The 17,850-nt window shown below is 42.3% G+C and overlaps 1 protein-coding gene across 4 annotated transcripts in view; it reads right to left on the bottom strand.

The window, feature by feature from the left end:
* The window catches only part of LOC146367931 (receptor-type tyrosine-protein phosphatase mu), a 160,191-nt gene that overhangs the window by 20,551 nt on the left and 121,790 nt on the right, over positions 1 to 17,850 (bottom strand). For all 4 annotated transcript variants that reach the window (XM_084913559.1, XM_084913561.1, XM_084913560.1 and 1 more), the window contains 4 exons: positions 14,755 to 14,948; positions 10,557 to 10,644; positions 9,597 to 9,673; positions 4,402 to 4,438 (listed from right to left, as the gene is read on the bottom strand). In XM_084913559.1, the coding sequence (XP_084769685.1) occupies positions 4,402 to 4,438; positions 9,597 to 9,673; positions 10,557 to 10,644; positions 14,755 to 14,948 (396 nt within the window). The remainder of the gene's footprint in view (positions 1 to 4,401; positions 4,439 to 9,596; positions 9,674 to 10,556; positions 10,645 to 14,754; positions 14,949 to 17,850) is intronic.

The raw sequence follows: 17,850 nt of genomic DNA, 5'->3' as shown, positions 1-17,850 counted from the left end.
TGCCAGATAAGAAAAAGCACATGCAGTTGGCTTGTGAGAAGAACAGCAGCTTTGAGTTGTGAGGTGAATCAATTTATTGGCAACACGTCCTCCTTTTTACACGAAGTTTCAGTGTGCTGGTTAGTGTTCTCTTAAAGTGGTGGCAGCTAAACTTTGAATATTTGAATGAGACCAGATATTTTCCTCTTGTTTCCAGTGTATATGCTATTCAGTACTGTGGGAAAGTCTTGAACCCCCCTCTCATTTCTTTATATTTTTCTAGGAAAATGGGAAAGATGTGCTGCAATGTATTGAAACATGCATATATCCATGGAAATACTGTATATAAAGCAATTCTAAAAAACTTTAAAGTGAATATTTTGGTATTTTATTCTTCAACATCTTTTTTCTGTAGTCTTCAACAATAGTTCTCCAGGCTTCTGGAAGACACTTGAAGCTCTTCTTCGGATGCTGGCCTCTTGTTTGCCTTTTGTTTTGTTAATAACACTGAGGTCTGAGTTCTAGGAAGGCCAAAGACTGATGGTGTTCAATGGTATGTTTTCCTGCCAAGTTATAGGTGCATGTTTGGGATGCTGAATGAACCTCAAGATCTCGTTACTTTTATGTGTTCACAGGTCCACCAATTTTAACAAGACCATCAACACCATTGGCTGAAACGCAGCCCCAAACGATTACAGAGCCCACATCGTGTTTTACACATTGTTGTTCTGTAAACACTCATTTTTTGTACCTGACCTCCTTCATCACTCCACAAGCTCTGCTGCTACTGATTTTCAGAACTGCTATTGTGTAATTTGGGAAACCTAAGCCATTCCTCATAGTTTCTCTTCTTGAAGAATGGCTTTTTCGAAACTGCCCTTCGACTAAGACCATTTATGATGAGGACTCACAACAGCAGATAAATCAACTGAAGGGGCAGATGCATCTCTCAGATCCTGAGCCAGATCTTTGATGGATTTTTTTCTTAAGAACATGACTTTCAGATGCTGGTCAATCAGTAGGATAGTATTTTAGGCTTGCCATAAAAACAAGATTTTATGGCTGTCAACTAAAGAAATGGGAACATTTTAACGTGGAAATTGTAAAAAAAATTGGCTAAAGTGACAATTTAAAATTGGTTCTTTGTCAACTTTTCTGTTATGCATAGACACAGAAGTGGTTCATCCCCTGAGTTAGGTCCTTTTTATTCTTGAATTATTCATAGGCCAGTGCTAAGATGCTTAACAAAAACATTTCTCTGAAAATTGTCGGGTACAAGGACTGGACTGAAATGAGTAAAAAATGTATCCAGTGCCCAAAGAAAACCTTTGAAAGACCTTCAGAAACGCTTGGAGAACTATTTCTCACAAAACTAAAAAAAACAAAACAAAACAGAGAAAGCCTGGCTTCTTTCAAAGAAACTATAAAGAGATCAGTGGTAACTTAAGACTTGCACAGCACTGTACTTAACCATTGAAACCTCCTCTTGGCTTTTGTTCAAGAGAGCAAGTGTGGCAGTACTGTCAAATTTGAACAATCTTTTTAAAATACAGATTCAGGCAATCAAAATTAATTTCTGGTACCTTTAAAATAAAAAATAAAGTCTCAAAAACAAACAAACAAACACACTATTAAAAAAAAAAAATCACTTTCGACACAAACAAATAATCTTGATAGCTAGCTGTACCGAGGGGAAAGCTTACATTCTCAAAGACTAGGCCACAGGTTATTTTCAGAGAAATCAGTCTGAGAGATCACTTGAAGAATACAAGCAGAGCGCACTGTTTGTAGTACAGAGTGCGTGGTGCCTAGTTGGTGAAGTTTGGAAGAGGCACTTCACAGAGGCAGAACACAAGTAGGAGCTTCACTTCCAGCTGTCAGAGAGCTAACGCTGCTGCAGCTGATGCTGTGTTTTGGGACTAGGCCTGCATCTCCTCAGAAGCAAAGAGTGTGACAGCTGTAGAATCCCCAAGCCAGGTACGGCAAAAAATTTCTGATCAACATGTTCACACAGACACTCACAGACAAACATGCAGGTGATGTTCCCCTCTTGCCCATTAATATTACATGTGGCAGGCTGTGGCATAATGTACACTCGCTTATCATTGATTTGCTCTCTCTCTCTCTTCCCATCTCCCAACCCCACACCTCCCCTGCTGGGCTTTGAGATGTTAACCTGTAAATAATAAAACTTTTGGGCTCCTGGTGACATTTGCTGCTTGTGAAGGAGGGGAAAGCGGAGAAGACCGGAGGGGGAAAGCTTGATGAAATTGAACCCTTTCCCATGTCATGAATATTTTCCACATCACCAAGAGGATGCAGGGGGTTATCGCAGCTGTTTGCATCCCCGGTGTCAGTGTAATTCAGTCTCCACTAGAAGGAAGCTCATGTCTGATCAGTATTTAAAGCGATCTGCAGGACATAATAATGGACAGAGGCGAGGCATCAATACGGGAGGGCTGAGGTGCATGCACACATTCAATCTGCTAAGTAGGTGAGCTGCAGTTAGAGAATTACTGACAGACAGTTATTGTATTGCTGCAGAAAAAAAGAAGCTCTGGATGAGAGACTGACCTACATAATGAGGAGCAGAGCTTGGGTGATGAGGCTTTTATAGAGTGACAGCTGTTCTACCTGCCATTGTCACCTTGACAGAGCAAAGGGACTCGTCAATAAACCCCAAACTAATGAGTGTCATTGTAGTTTATAGCATTATAGAACGGGGACAACGTTATCCCACCTGTCTGCCATATTAAGCACACCGCAAACCACCTCCACAACCAATTTATGACAAAGATTTTTTAGCTTATCCAGCAGTATTGCGGGTCTCATTTTCCTGAGCTACTGCTGGTCCCAGTGGACTTGAGTGGAAGTGTCATTCACTGAAAAACTTTACTGGGGGAGAGAGGAAGACTACTCCCTCATTTTCAGCAAGTGTGCCAATGCCCAGGTGCTCTTTTCAGGTGCTACAGTATGCCGTTTGTCTGACTGAGAGAGACAGGTCTGTGTCTGGCTTTCCTATCATCTCTGGCTGCTCTTTGCTTCAGTGTCAGCAGACTGAGGCTTCCTTCCTGTCAGTCTGCCGGAGCTGATGATGAATTATAAAAGGGCCTGGTCTCCCAGAGAATACAGATGTTTCCACACTCTCTCTCTCTCTCACACACACACACCTCCACGCTTTCGTACTGGATGGATCTACCCAGTGAAAAACCTTATCATGCTTGCGATACAGTCGATGGAAAATGAGGACTTATTATGCAAGCTTAATGAGAAAACTGGGGCTAATTAACTTGAATGGAAACACGTTTGGCTTCTCGAGCTTTTCATCTTAGAGAGGGCCTTGTTTGCAACATTTCTTTGACTGCTGATCACCTCATCAGATCTCCTCATCAGAATCAGAATACTTTATTGATCCCCCAGGGATCAATAAAGTATTCTGATTCTGATTCTCATGCATATTTTTTTGATGAAAATTGGAATGCTCTTAATGACTATAGGACAATTATAGAAGTCATAATAATCCAGATGAAACTCTTTCAGAGTTGAATTTGCCAGTTATACCTCCTTGTTTTGGTGAACTCGAGGTGCACAGGAGAGAGTCGGCACTTGACAGCTCAAGGTGCCATTCATACAGACAAATGTGCAAACCGAGCGACCACTGCCTGATTAGTATGCCATCTCTTTCTGAAGTAAGAGCAAACAGAGCGTTGTTTTAATTGAGACACTGAGGAAGAGAGGCAATGCACTGATAAACAGGTAATTATGCAACTCCCAGCTCCGCCAAAGCAGATTGTGAATCCATTAAGGCCTCTTCGCAAAAATAATAATAAAAAAAAACCCTGCCTTTATCTTTTTTTTTCCCTTTCTTCCACTGATTTTTTTTATTAAGTAGTATGTAAAATCCCCATGCATGCTGTCCTGTTGTGTGGGAGTGAGGCTCGCGATGCAAAATTCATAACAATTAACCATCAATCAGACTTAACCTCTGGGGTCACGGTAAGTGCTCCTCACTCTGCGAATCTGCCGGCCAGATTAACACAGTGACAAAATGCGCCTGTACATGTCAGCTAATCCATTTATTTATTTAGCCTACTCCCAGACTGCCTGATTAATGGCTCCCACACCACCGACGGGATGGAAACAGACAGCAAGAAAGCGTGCCGCTACGCTTGCTCAGAGGTGCGTAGGTACGTGCGTTTGCGTGTGCACACCGAGAGGCACCAGACTCCCCGAGCACACACCTGACTGAGCATCAAAGAGTAGTTTGCAAGAGCGTATGTAAACAACGACGGGGATGTTCAGATAGATATTCGCAAACATCTGCACACATCCATCTGCCCAAACAAACAGACACCGTTAAATTCTCACCGCCCACACACACCAATCTAGTCTTGCAATTTTTAGAAAGTTTTTTATTCTTACCCTGAGTGGCGATGTAGTGATTTGGCCTGTGGTAGCCCTGCAAACAGAGGAAAAAAAAGGAGAGAATATAAGAATCACTTTATGTTCCATCTACTTCTGAAAGACCAGCGCAGAGAGGCTAAAAAAAGACACTGCTCTTGACATTTAGTTGGTTTTTTTGACCTTTGCATGCAAACTCAGTCTGTTCCTACAATGCAAACCATCACATTCATCACTGAACAGATTTGAACTGTATAGAAATCCCAGTTAACGCATTTTTGTTTGTTTGTTTCAGATGCCCTGCGTTTATGCAGCCAAGATGAACTCTCGCTTCTACGCCGCTCCGCCACAAGAGGAATTATTTGAGAGATTTGCGTGCTTGCTTTCAAGAAATACTCTGCATTGTAGATCTGCCAGCTGTTTGCCACTGCACACCCTTTCAGCTCTTTGTTTCAACATCCAACTGCAAGATGCACGACTGAAAGCTCATGATGGATGCTGCTAGATACAAGATGTAAAAAACACTCTCCATCATACACTCTATATACGGCACACCTCTGGAGTAAGCAGCCAAAGTGTTGATAATCCCCAAGATACAACTAACAGCACTGATCTTCACAATAGGCCCCTAGTCTCACGGATTACTCTAATCCCTTCAAGTTTTATTTGTCCAATTCCTTGTCTTCTCTCCAGAGATATGAGGCAGGAAACAAAACATTAGGACTTAAAGGCTCTTCCCCGCCCCAGCCTCCCCTTGATTGTCTACCCCCCCCACACCACTTCCCATCCACCCCTGCTGCTCTGCTTATCTCACTCATATTCAATTTAACTTGGACTGTGATTAACGCTCCTCCAATGAAGGGAGAAAAGACACAAAGGATATTTTCCTCACTCACTCATCCACAGGGCTCCTCCAGCTATTCAGCTGTCCTCCATTTTTAATGACTTCTTTATCTCTGGACTGAGGAGGAGATTTGTTTGTGCTTTCATGTATGCTCTGTCAAGTAAAGTGGAGGCCCAATACTCTGTCGGATTAGCGAGGGAGAGACGGAAAGAAAGGAAGGGCCCTGACAGTGAGTGCCAGGTGAGTAGCGCTTACTATAAATGGGCTCGTGGCTTTCTGTAAGCATGTTATATCAGGCATGCAAGAGCATATCTTTAACACGAGAAGGTAAAGATGTAGAAATGTCAATATTGCTCTTATTAACTGGAAAAAGTACTTTTATTTTCCAGGGCTGCATAAGTTAGGAGCAGGAATTAAATGTGCCGCCTGTGTTTTGCTGCATTGCTGATTACAGTGATCATTAATTCTTTCCAGTAAGAAAAGCTGGCGAATGGAATGTCTAAAATATGCAGCATGAAGTGCTTTTGCCTGTGGGCATGAACTGGTATTTTCAATTTGAATATCATTAGATAGCCTACTTTTGCAAATCTGGAATACCTATCCCTATTACCTGGAAATTTTTGCTTTGCCAAATACATTTAGGAGAAAACAGTAAGTGATATTTTCACATTTTCCCCCCTAGCACCCCCCCCCTCAATCTAGAATATGTAACATCCTTATCCTACAAATAAGTCATATTACTAAAGGGGAAAAAAGCAAAGAAAATGCCCTGAGGCCCCTTATGCCAAGCAATCCCTAAGGCCTTTAAAATTGAATTATTATTATAATTATTAGGTTTTTATGATCATATTCTTAAATCTTTTCTGAAGGCTCACACAAATACCTTCAAGTTAGAAAAAAAAAAAGTTATAAATACACCCAGCACCCCAAATAAAACATCTTTTGACTTTTATTTCATGATTGTACTACTTATGTGTTTTCTCTTTTCTCCAAATTTCCCTTCTTCCTTCTTTACTGGATCCTTTTACCTGAAGCTGAGTGTTACAGGAAAAGGGAAATGTTGCGTTGAACTGTTGAAATCTTGGTCCCAAACCTGTGGGAAGAAGTTTCACTTCTGAGCGGTTTAAAGTGGCCACAGATGTAGAGATCTGTGTGCCAAAACATACAGAGTGAGCACTTCGCAGTAAAAAAAATTGTTTAACCAAATTACCATAAGCAGTCGTCCCCTCTGCTTATTTTTGCCCCCAAGCCCCTTGCAGGATTAAGCCAGCAAGGATGGGTGGTTGGATGTTTAAGACACAGGGTTAAAGTTTGCTTCTTTTCTCCCATGTGCTGTTAGCTTTAGGATACAAGACCACTTGATGAGGGTTAGAGCCTGTTGACTTGCTTAAATACTGTAAAAGCTAGCTCATCCCGTTTTATGGCTCAAGTCGTTATAGATTCAGAAAAGTTTGGAAAATCAAACTACTGTATGCTGATGGTGATAGTCTTGCAAACGGGGAGTAGGTACTGTTTCAGTAACGAGTCTGCAGCTTTGCTAAATATCAGCATTTTGTGGTTACACTGATAAAATTGTAATGTGAATCAGATAATGTTTTCTGCTGAGGCAAATTAGCAGTCAGTGAACATGAACACATTTTAGGAGACAGGAGCTTTGTGAACAACTGAGTGATTTCTGCACAAGCCTGCAAATTCACCGAACCACTGCATCACCCCAATATCCAGTTAAGAGACCCAGCAAAAACCCATATGTACACACATGACTCTACAGCAAACAGGCTATTACACTACGTTTCCTCTGCCTTCCAAATGTTTATGAAAATACTCAATCAGCTGGAGAGAAAGGAAACATACCAGAATGGCTCGGAATAATCGGCAGTGTTATAGAGTACAATAACAAACACTGTGGGAAATGTTCTACACATAAGAGTTTATTAGGCAGGACAAGCTTTTAGATGGGTTAAAAAGCTTTCTGAAGAGCAAAAACATCATTACCCATCTGCCTGCATTTCTACTAAGTACTTTTCCAATGAAGCTGGCAGAGCGATGGAAATCCTTTTCAATCAGGGCTCTCTTTAATATGCGTATATTCTTATCTTATAATGGGACCCTCTCTATTGCGAGCGTCTTCTCCGCAGCGCCACTTTTTGCAGCATAATGGGCCATAAACTGAATGGTGGGAAAGGTAAATAATTTAAGCCCCCTGCATTTGCTGTGGCACACCTTGCATTATGAATTTATGTTTGAAGGCGTAACAAGAGATTACAAATTACCACATTAGAGGGGTGGGGGAAGAGAAGATGGGAGACCGAGGGAGGGTTCTCTCCTGAGCGAAAAACCACTTAGGGAGTCAGGTACATCACCAGCCCATTACACATGGAGTGGAAGCATCTGCCTAAGGAGACCAGTGAGCTGCAGTGATTGGTCACATCCTGCTACTAACACTGCTATTAAGAGCAAATCAGGTCAGATCAGGAGCTTCTATACTGTGTGAGCTAAGTGAGTTAGGACTGTTTAAAACCTGAGCCATGTCTGACGCCACTTTTTAATAACTTTTACTTACTGTAACAGCATGCCAAGTCATTCCAGTGCATGTAGAAGCTGTTTTGCAAGGACTTCCCTGAGGTAAGAAGTGTAACCGAACCTCTGCAGATACTGCTGTGTCTACTTTAATTTAGGGCGTCCTTGAGAGTTTTTCAGCATCTAAGAGTAACGAAATCAGCAGCTGCCTTATGCAGATATCAAGCAGAGAGATCAAATACAATCTGTGAAGATTTTCCTCGCTAGAATAACAACCACGGGAGTCGTTTCAAAAGTTTAACTAATTTTAAATTTCCTAACCACCAGGTCCTAAAATTATGTTAATGACTGTTCTCTGGAATAAGTAAATATAACACCACAGGGACTTTCCTGTCTTGCTACAAATGTCTTATGAAGTAGACAAGCGTGGATAGGTAGACATATAAACGATCAAACTTTAATATTAGAAACGACATTTCAGTAAGGCTCACTAGACTCAAAAGACAAATGTTATTTAAATTATATTTTACATTATAGCTCTCATTTGGGACCTTCTGCACTTTCAGCCAGATGCAGAGAGAACAGCAGCAAAATCCCTCTTTTCAGAAGAGTGCAGGCATAATATTAACCCAGATCTAGGGTGCAGGCAGGTTGCAAAGTAGCTTGTAGATATGAAGCAGTTGCAGGCAGGCTAAGGCCCCATTCGCACTAGAGGAAAAAACAGGGTGACAAACTCCATGCACAAGAAAACTTGGTGATTGGCAAAGGTTTTTTTCTTTCTTTTTTGCTGTCTGGGACTGATTACAAATAGTTGAGGTAACTAATTTCCATCGCAAGGCACACAGCTGCACATGATTGCAATAATTTTGGTCAAACCATGGTTTTCAATCACCATTTTCCCTTGTGTGACTGTAGATGAAAGCAACGTAAATAGTGCAGCCTAGAGACGATCTACCACATATAGAGAGGGTCATCAGCTGATCTGTTGCAGCTAATGCTATGCTGGAACCTCACAGTTTGGTTTACAAAGGGTGTTATCAACAAGTCGAGACCGAGACACTTTTGGACACAATAGCCTACACCCAACATCAACCAGACCCAGGCAGATATGCAAGTCACTGCACCAAACCCACCTCATAGCAGATAAATGGTTGTGAGTGGACTTACAAAGGCAAGGCCAGGCAAAAAATATGTTTCTGTGGGAACCGGGCCAGGCACATTCTGCCACAGCAAATAAATAATGAGCTATCAGATCCGCCTGGTTCATAGGCTGTGCGGGTCAGAAAAACTCACACGAATTATTTATTGTAGTAAATTGAGTTACATACAGCAACCCGTTTGCTGTTTGATTGTTAATCTTGAACATTGTTTCCAGTGTTACAAAAGCAACAGAACAGTTTTCGAAGCTTTGCTAACAACTTTAACTTTTTTAGTCTATATATGCGCTTTGTTTCTATTTGAAATTCTGTGTATTATTTCAGCTTTATTCACAGTAATCATCTATGAAACCTCACTCCCTTTCTCATCTTTTTGGTTCTCAACTATAATGTTGTTCAAAGCAAAGTCCAAAACTATAACCTCAGTTTCCCCTCTGTGCGGGTTTGCCTTTTCTCTCTCCCAGTGCTGTCAGCCTCTGATCTTTATTTCTCTTAATATATCCAATGAACAGAGTGATACAGCAGCCCTCTAAAGTCAAATAAAGGCAGTGTGTTTGTAGCTGTGATGGACAGGCGGCTGGGCTGCACTGTCCCTCAGGCCCCCCTGTGACGGCGGCACCAGCGCGCCCTCTCTCCCCCCAAGAGGAAGCGCACTGACCTTTGCGTTGGTGGCGCTGGCTGGTGTGTGTACTTACATCAACGTAATTTGCATTAATATAATCGGAGCTCTGTTCCCCCTCCAGGGCCTGCAGCCTGACACGGGAGTGATCATCTGGAAGAGAGGCAGAGAGGAAGAAACCAGTGTTGAATTAATCATATTAACGAGGGCATCGGGAGAAGAAAAGGGGGAGAGGGACAGAGAGACAGACAGTAAAAAGGAATAGAGAGAAATTATAAGAGGAGGAGAGGGGGTGATAGAGCAATAAAAGCATGGTTAGACTGGCATCATACAGATGCAAAAATGAAATTGGTGCTGTAAAAATGCAACATGTCTCATAGACAGCGTTCACGTGACAGTCTTCATTAAAACCGCCACCACCCTATCGTCAGGTAAAAATCACAAAATCATAGTCTAAACCATTTTTTCTTAAGTCATTGACCTTAAAACTTGCTACTTTAGTAAAATTTAGTAAAAAAAGATCGCTATGCAACAAAATAATACACGTGCGACATAATAATCTTTTTAAATGTGGGGAACAATTGATGGCAAGAGAACCACAGAGCCTTAACTTTTGATTTCAAATGACATTTTCGTAACTGTGGATAGCTGACGTCATTTTTGTTCCAAAGTTGGGCAATGCCCCTTTAACTGATGTCAGTCAGAAGAAGTAGATCTTCAAAGTTTTTCCATGGCATCAGTTATTAAAGAGGGTTAAACTGAACTCTTATAGCGATTAATTGCAAAATCAATTCTTTTTCAAACATTGTATAAGCTTTGTTCCATATCCTGCATAGGCTTATATCTCATAACAGTAAAGACGGTAAAGGAAGATGAATATAAAAGTAGATTGGAAAGGTCAAGGCTGCTCTCGTTGGCTGATAATAAAACTCGGTTTGAGCAGCTTATAGTCATCCAGTCACAAGCCTGGCCAATAAATCAGGCAGAAGAATGAGAACAAAAATTCATGAGCGTTGAGGAGGTGCTTTGTACACACATGCAATAATATTCCCATATCGGTTCTTCATGCGGTTCTCATCCTTCTTGGCAGAATCCCATGGCGCAGACTGTCCTTCAAAAAAGCTCTGAAAGGAGAGAAAACAGGACAGAGAGGGGGGGATGAAATATTGTGTCATGTGTGAACACTCCAAATGATAACCAGGCTAAAGAATACATTCTTTCTCTTTCAGCTCTACAAAACAGGAGGAAGTGAGCGCTGGAAACAGACACAGAAAGAGATAGATTCCCAGTGTTATTAGGCAGGAAACACAGGGAGGATGGTGGATCCCGGGGAGTTGTGTCAAACAGCGAGTGCCATTAGGGCAGATGCAGCGGGTGTCACACTCAAACCTCTCCCCCTGTGCCGCTCTGCTGGGCGGAGCAACCGCGGCGGCTGTCTGTCTCCCTCATCTGAAGGACTCAATCAGCTCGTCGCGGGGAAAAATAAAGCCAGCTCATCGTCTACACATCAAAACTGCTCTGCTCAGATTACCCTCATGAAATATTTATCATCTCTCACTGGGGAGATTTCCATTCTGATGGCACACCAGGCACAATTAAGCCAAATTATGAAAATACATCTACACTGCCAGTCCACCGCTGTTCAGCAAGGGCGGGCGGGGCTGGCTCAGAGCGGACTAGCCTGCAGAAAAACATGGTTTTCTGTCTTTTTGATAGTAAGCTAATGCACATTTGAAAAGTCAGGTAATACATTACGGGGCAGACCATCTGCAAATAAAGATTCAGGAACATTTAACGGAGGTTAAAGAGACTGTTTGAGAGTTCCTTTTAGTGAGGAGTAGGAGGCATCGTCTTCAATCATCACTGCTCTAAGACTTGATGGCTCGATTCATCTCAGTGCTGTGGCAGGCAGCAGGCAGTTTGTCTAGCATATAAAGGCCTTTCAGAGACCACACAAGGACATATTCCTGTATGAAGTCCTAAGGATTAGTGATTTCACTGAGAAACAGCTTTAATATGCTAAAAATATGTTCCATCCTTCCAGTGAAGATGGAAGCATGTCCCCAAGATGGATTATAAAGGCCTCCTCCAGTGGCAGTATTTCTTGAGGAAATGCACAGGCCAATGTCGTGCTGTCGGTGTGAAGGATACAAGTCTAATATCAAGCCTGTAAGGACAAATCATCCTCAAGCACAAAGGCGTTACCTGGCAACTTTAAAATAGCTCTCTCTTAATCTGAGTGACCCCGCTACAGTCATATTCCTCCAGCCGTTATGATCATGAATTCTCATGGGGGTAAAATAATGAATGTCCCAAGAGGTAGAGATTACACGAAGGCTTTCAATTTAAAGGTTAAATGCACATAGAGGGAATAAATGGCTATTCGCCCGACGCGTATCGAAAAACAACTGAAGGCTCCACCTGTAAAAAGTATTTAGTAGCAAAAGGTATGTGATGAATTGTACTTTACTGCAGCTCGTCTGCAGGTAGTTTTTCACCTTCCTCAATTATTCCCACTGGCAGAGATCCAACTTAGTATGTTTTTAATTACAGGCTACCTGCTGTACTCCAGTCCCTGCACAGTTATGTGCTATGCTGTTTCTTTGTCTGGAACTACTTAACCGTACGTGAAAAGCAGAGTAATTTCTGTGGATAGGGATAAAACATTTGACACAAAGTACACACCATGGTGAAGTAAAAAAACAAAAAAACAAACCAGAAACAAAAAAAAAATAAAACATGGATGGTCGAACAGAAGCAGGAACGTTTAGTGAGTTGCTTCTGTATTAATTAATCTTTTACTATGTGAGAAGAGGAGGCTCATTCAGACTGACTAGTGTTCATTTGTGGTTGGAGCTTAAAGAATTTCAGGATTCTCACAGTAGGCTAGATACAACACATTTCTGTCGACATGAAACAGGCCGAACACAAGTGAAACAGTGATGACATGGCAGCATTAATGACGCTGAAACTTGTTTCTGCTTCCTGTTTGCACGGTGAAAATGTGCACCCAGGTGCAGGAGGCTGGACATGCAAAATGCTTTGTTAGGTCTGTAACACACACGGCCTTATAAAGCTTTTGCAAAGTATACAACATGGCTTTTGCAAAGTTTAAAGTGTTTATCGTGTCCCTTCTAATGGTAACATTCAATTTCCAGTCAATAAATCCACAAGGTGGAGCTTAGAATTAAATTTGGTACTTTGTTGGACTGGGTATATGATTGATCAGTCCATTTTAATTATACATTGGTATTCCATTTATCTTTCAAACTACCGCACTTTTACTATAAAAATTATGCTCTTAATAACTGATGGGGTATTAAGTATGCTTTTGAAAAGCTTTATAAACATCATAACCAAGCTGCGGAGGATTTGTGGTGCTAACAATGTCTGACTAAGGGAAGAAAAAGCATTTCACAGTGACGCTAAAGAAAAAAAGTAAACAGAAAAATGTCACTGCTCTACATATTTCACCAACTGAACACTGTCAGATAATTTGATAATGCTGCATAACATCTGTTGGTAAATGCCCTTTTCAAACTAGATCCAAAAAAATGTGATATTTTAATCCCACAGGGTCTTAAAAATAGCCAGCAACCATTACTGATCCTGTCAGGTTTGTGATATAAATCTACAAGTCTAAAAAATAAATAAATAAACTCACAAAAAAAGTATTTTTCTTACCTCATTTATCTGATCCAAAGTTAACGTACAGAATAACAAGAAGCATGGGTCAGAGAGAGATATAGTACAGTGTAAGTCAACAGGTTTAGAGGTGCACTAAGCTCCAATCTCATCATGAAAAATAAACGGTTATTAAAAAAAATAAATAAAAGGGCATTAACCTTGAGACAGATTGAGATAGAGATATATATATTTATAAGACAGCAGTGGAACAAAACATACAAATGAATCGCTCTAGCCATGTGAGAATGAGCTCCCTTGCACACTTTAAGAACCCCACAGGACTTTTTGCAACAGCCTGTGGACAATAAGGTGACAGCAGGGTAAGCAGCCAGTTGTTCCATATTACGTCTCTGTTGATCGACTGCTATTAATCCATGCAATGTTGACCACGTGGACCCCAAACTCCCTTTATCCATAACGGATTAGACCCAGAAGGCAGCCCAAAGCACTCCAAACCCCTCAATGATCGGATGCTGAAGGTAGCAATGGGAGACGACGTTATTTCATTCCACAATCATGAATGGGATGTGGGGAGTTAATTACCAATAAATCTGACACGTAGCTGATGGAGAGAAGGCGGGAGATAAAGAGAAGAGGAAGGAAAGCAAGGAAGAAACACAGGAGGTATAGATAAGAAAGTAAGAGAAAGAAGTAAGCTGAGAACGTTAACAAATGTGAGGGTCGTGAAGAGAGAAGATGAGGACAGGGAACAGTGACAAAGAGGGTGTGTTGTATAAAAAGTAGCAGCAATAACGGCGAAATGTGACAAGAGCCCGAACTGATACGGATAATATATTGAAACTGAAGGATTTAGCTCGAAGCCAGTCTGTTACAACATGGCGTCGGGGCGAGTTGAAGATGACTGGTGTGGTGCTGAGGGACAGCAAGGAGTGCTGGAGTGCCGCCAAACCCTGCCAGACTCTAATGCGAGGAAATGAGAGTGATGCCCTTCTGGGGCAAAAATCTTTTGTTTGGTGTCAGTAAGAAGCGCAGTGACAGATTACTGATGCTGTTGCGCGACAAGCAGTAGGCTACCAGTACTATCTGACCCGTTTCAGGTGAAGGAGGGGACGCGGTCTAACACAGGCAGTTTGTGCATTTCGCATTGGTCTACAGCTGAGTCTCCAAGGAGAGTTGGGACACAGCTTTTGACCAAAAAAAAAAAAAAAACCCACCACACTCATGCACACAAAATGCACAATCGCTGCAAACAACAAGGAACAGATGAACAACAAAACGAATCACACCGTAAACACACTGAGACAGGGTACATTAACAATTTATCATAAAAGTGCATCTGGGGAGAAACAAAACAGTTCTGCTGTGCGGTGCAAAACAGAGAGAGAGGCAGGCAGAAAAAAAGAGGGGAGAGAGAGAGACAGCGAAAGAGACATGGGGCTGTGCACCATAACACAGATGAGGCCTCGTATTAGACTGATAAAAATTTCCATTCAAGAACCTCAGTGGAGATGTTACAAGTCTATCACCAGGCTTTATTTGGGTTTGCAACCTTAATGGTGGGAGGTGACAGCTGGGCTGCGTCCTACCTCGTACTCCTCCTTAAAGCCGTAGCCCTCTGCGCACTTCATCTGAGTGATGTGCTGGAGGAGGTCCGCCACGCGGATCGCCGGGTGCAGCTGACCCGTCTGATACGGCACGTCGACGGGCTCCCGTTTCCTCAAGGAGTGAGTGTGCGACTGGACCAAGCTGCTTGTGTCGCTGCCCATGTTCTGACTCTCATCTGTGGGACACAAAGAGACAGAGAGGCCGGAGCAGGTCAGCAAGAGGAAATAGGAGCTAAAGTTACATCACAGGTCATCAATTTATCGCTGTAAGATACATACGGGTGACATAATGCTCGAAGCAGTAAATGAAAGTGGTTTCCTTTGAAGTTGTTTTACATATAAAGTTGATTTATCTAGCTTTAATGTTAGGTGTTCATATCTGACTTACAACTGCTCTCCTTAACAGATGGCACATTAGCTCATTTACTGGTTAGCATTATGTCACCACCCTCCAGATTGACCAACAACTCGACTAGTAATCTGTTTGTTATGGATGGTCACAACAACACAACATCATTGAGTAATAGAATGAGTCATGTGGTGGGAAGGTTTAGGTCCATCTGTCTCAGTGTGGCTGGAAAATACTGCACTGTACAGGAGTCCATCGGCATTTAAAAACAAGATCCTCTAAGTGAAACCCTTATGCTACAAGCTTTTAACATTGTTACCAGCAGTGGCTCTCAACTGTGAGAAACATTACACATTAATCATAAAAATCCCCATCAATGTGTTGTAAAAACAACAAGTTTTCCTTTTTTTTTTTTTTTTTTTAAACTGGCAGTACAACATGCTGGTTTGGGCTGAAGCTCATATTGAGAGTCAGACTCCATTCCAGCTCTTTCATACTGTAATCCAGTCAGTGGCAGACATGAGGCACAGATGCTGTGGGGAGCCAGCGGATGATGGAGGGTGTCCAAAAACATGGAGGAGGAGGATGTGAGGGGGTGCGGTGGGCCACAGTGAGCATGTTGCAGCAGGCACCTTCAGAAGCATCACACAGACACAGCGTGGATTCAACCCCTGCCACCCATACTTCCCCGAAAAATGAACAAAATAAGATAAAATAAAAACCAAACCTCAAATAAATAGAAAGAAAAAAAAAAACAGAGAACCCAAGAGGGAAGCGGAGATGGGAGGAGAATGCATGTGGTGATGCTGCCATGGGGCACTGTGTTTGCTTTGACCATGCTAAGCTAATGGTGGCTTGGTGGCACGGTACGGAAGGGTGGGTGAGATGCTAACATGTCCACTTGTCATGCAATAAATGTCGTAATGCCCGTGTCAGAAGCAGCCTCTCACTGTCGGCATGCTGTCTGAGTAAACACCGTCTCCTTCCCCCAACCCAGGGCCCACTTGGGAAAACTTACCATTAATGGGCACTTTTTAGATAGCAGATACATAAGAGGTTACGTATGTAAAGAGAAAGAGAGGAGAAGAAACAGGAGAGAGGGGATAAGCAACAATCCAGCATGAGAACCTGTTACAGTAGTGTTTGAGCTACTCTACAGGGCAAGATCACATGCCATGTCAGTTCAAACTGCCTTGGTATAAAAGCCTAGTCAAGGGGGATGTTGAGTGGATGGATGGGGCAATTTCAACAGTGCAAGACAAAAAAAAAATAGAAAAAATAAAAACAAAACAAGGAAGTCATGGATTCAAAAGGGAAAAAAAGTAATGATAGTCTTTGGGGGAAAAAAAAGAAGCTGCAATTGTTTCAGATCGCCGACTTGCATACGCTAATGAAGCTAATTATTTTTTTAAACGTTCTGACATTTTGAATTCCTCTCTCTAATTGCTATAATTTTATTTCCATTTGTGCTCGGGGGGGTAACACCTGTATTTGTGCCATTTTCGTTCTCTTTTTTTTAAAACTAGTGCGCGATGAAATCAGAAATGCAACCGATACTCTGATCTAATCAGTTTTGATCATTAACCTCGAATGATGAGACAATGCCGTGACTGAATGTGTCACAAACCGAAAGCATGTAACCTTTTCTGGCTGCTGTAATTTTATGTTAATCGTTTCACGCTTCATTAAATGCGGAGCTAACATAAGCAGCTGTCACAAAAGCGGTGATGAAAGACACTGCTTTAAGTTGCACTAATGTGAAAAGGAAAAAAACACAACAACAACTGTTAAAGTTGCATACTTAAAAATGCAGCAGTGGTGCTTGTGGTGAAGCTGGAGTCGAGCTGCTTATTGCATCTTTCTTTTTGTCCTTGAGTATTAAATTATTACACTCCTAGTGCCCCACTTAGTAGCTACTTTGCGGGCTTCGCTGGTAGAAATGCATCTGCTCGTGTAAGATGCCGCACTTTGGGCTGTTGTGCATCTTCAACAAAGGCCAGTAATAATTAACAGGAGAACAAAATGCTTTTTTATAATTCTATTTTATCACTGAACAAGATGAATAAACACTGGAAAAAACAAAACAAAACAAAAACAAGTAGGTCAATAGCAGTTAGCCAAAGGCAGAGGGAGCGACATTAAAAAGAATAATAGAAAAGGTTGTCGTTTCAGAGGGGAGGGGAGGAAGGGAGTTTAATGCATAGTGAGGAGAGAGGGGAGGGGAGGGGAGGGCAGCACAGCTAATGCTAGACTTTAAATGTTCAGACTCAACGCATCCTGCTTTTGGAAGTTCTGGTTAAAGGTGGAGAGGGTTGTGGGGGCTAAGTGAGAGCGTTTTTGGGCCTCCCTCTCACACAGTTTTTGCCTGTTGTGTCTCAGTGCAGCTGCTACGGCTCCAGCATGCTGTCGCCTCAGTTGCCGGGGCAAACTGCCCCCCGCCCCCGTTGCCCCTCTTAGACACTCCCCCACATCCAGTCCACATGTCTGTCCATGCATATGAGAGGTCAAACACGTATGTGACATCACACGCACGACACGCAATGCGGATGGGATGGAGTGAAACCAGCCTCAGCCCAGGAGAGCCCCTCGTTGGACAGGAAGGGAGAGGAGGAGGAGGGGGGAAGAAGTTAGGGAAGGGTGGAGGAATAGGAGACGAGGAGGAGGAATAGGAGACGAGGAGGAGGAGGAGACGGGGAAGCAGCAGGCAGGTATGGAAGTGAGGAAGCCAT

The sequence above is a fragment of the Perissodus microlepis genome, chromosome 18 (assembly GCF_051167445.1).
Source record: "Perissodus microlepis isolate ML-2025 ecotype Zambia chromosome 18, ASM5116744v1, whole genome shotgun sequence".
NCBI lineage: Eukaryota > Metazoa > Chordata > Actinopteri > Cichliformes > Cichlidae > Perissodus > Perissodus microlepis.
Note: the sequence above shows the minus strand (reverse complement) of the source record. Positions and strands in the feature narration are given on the sequence as shown.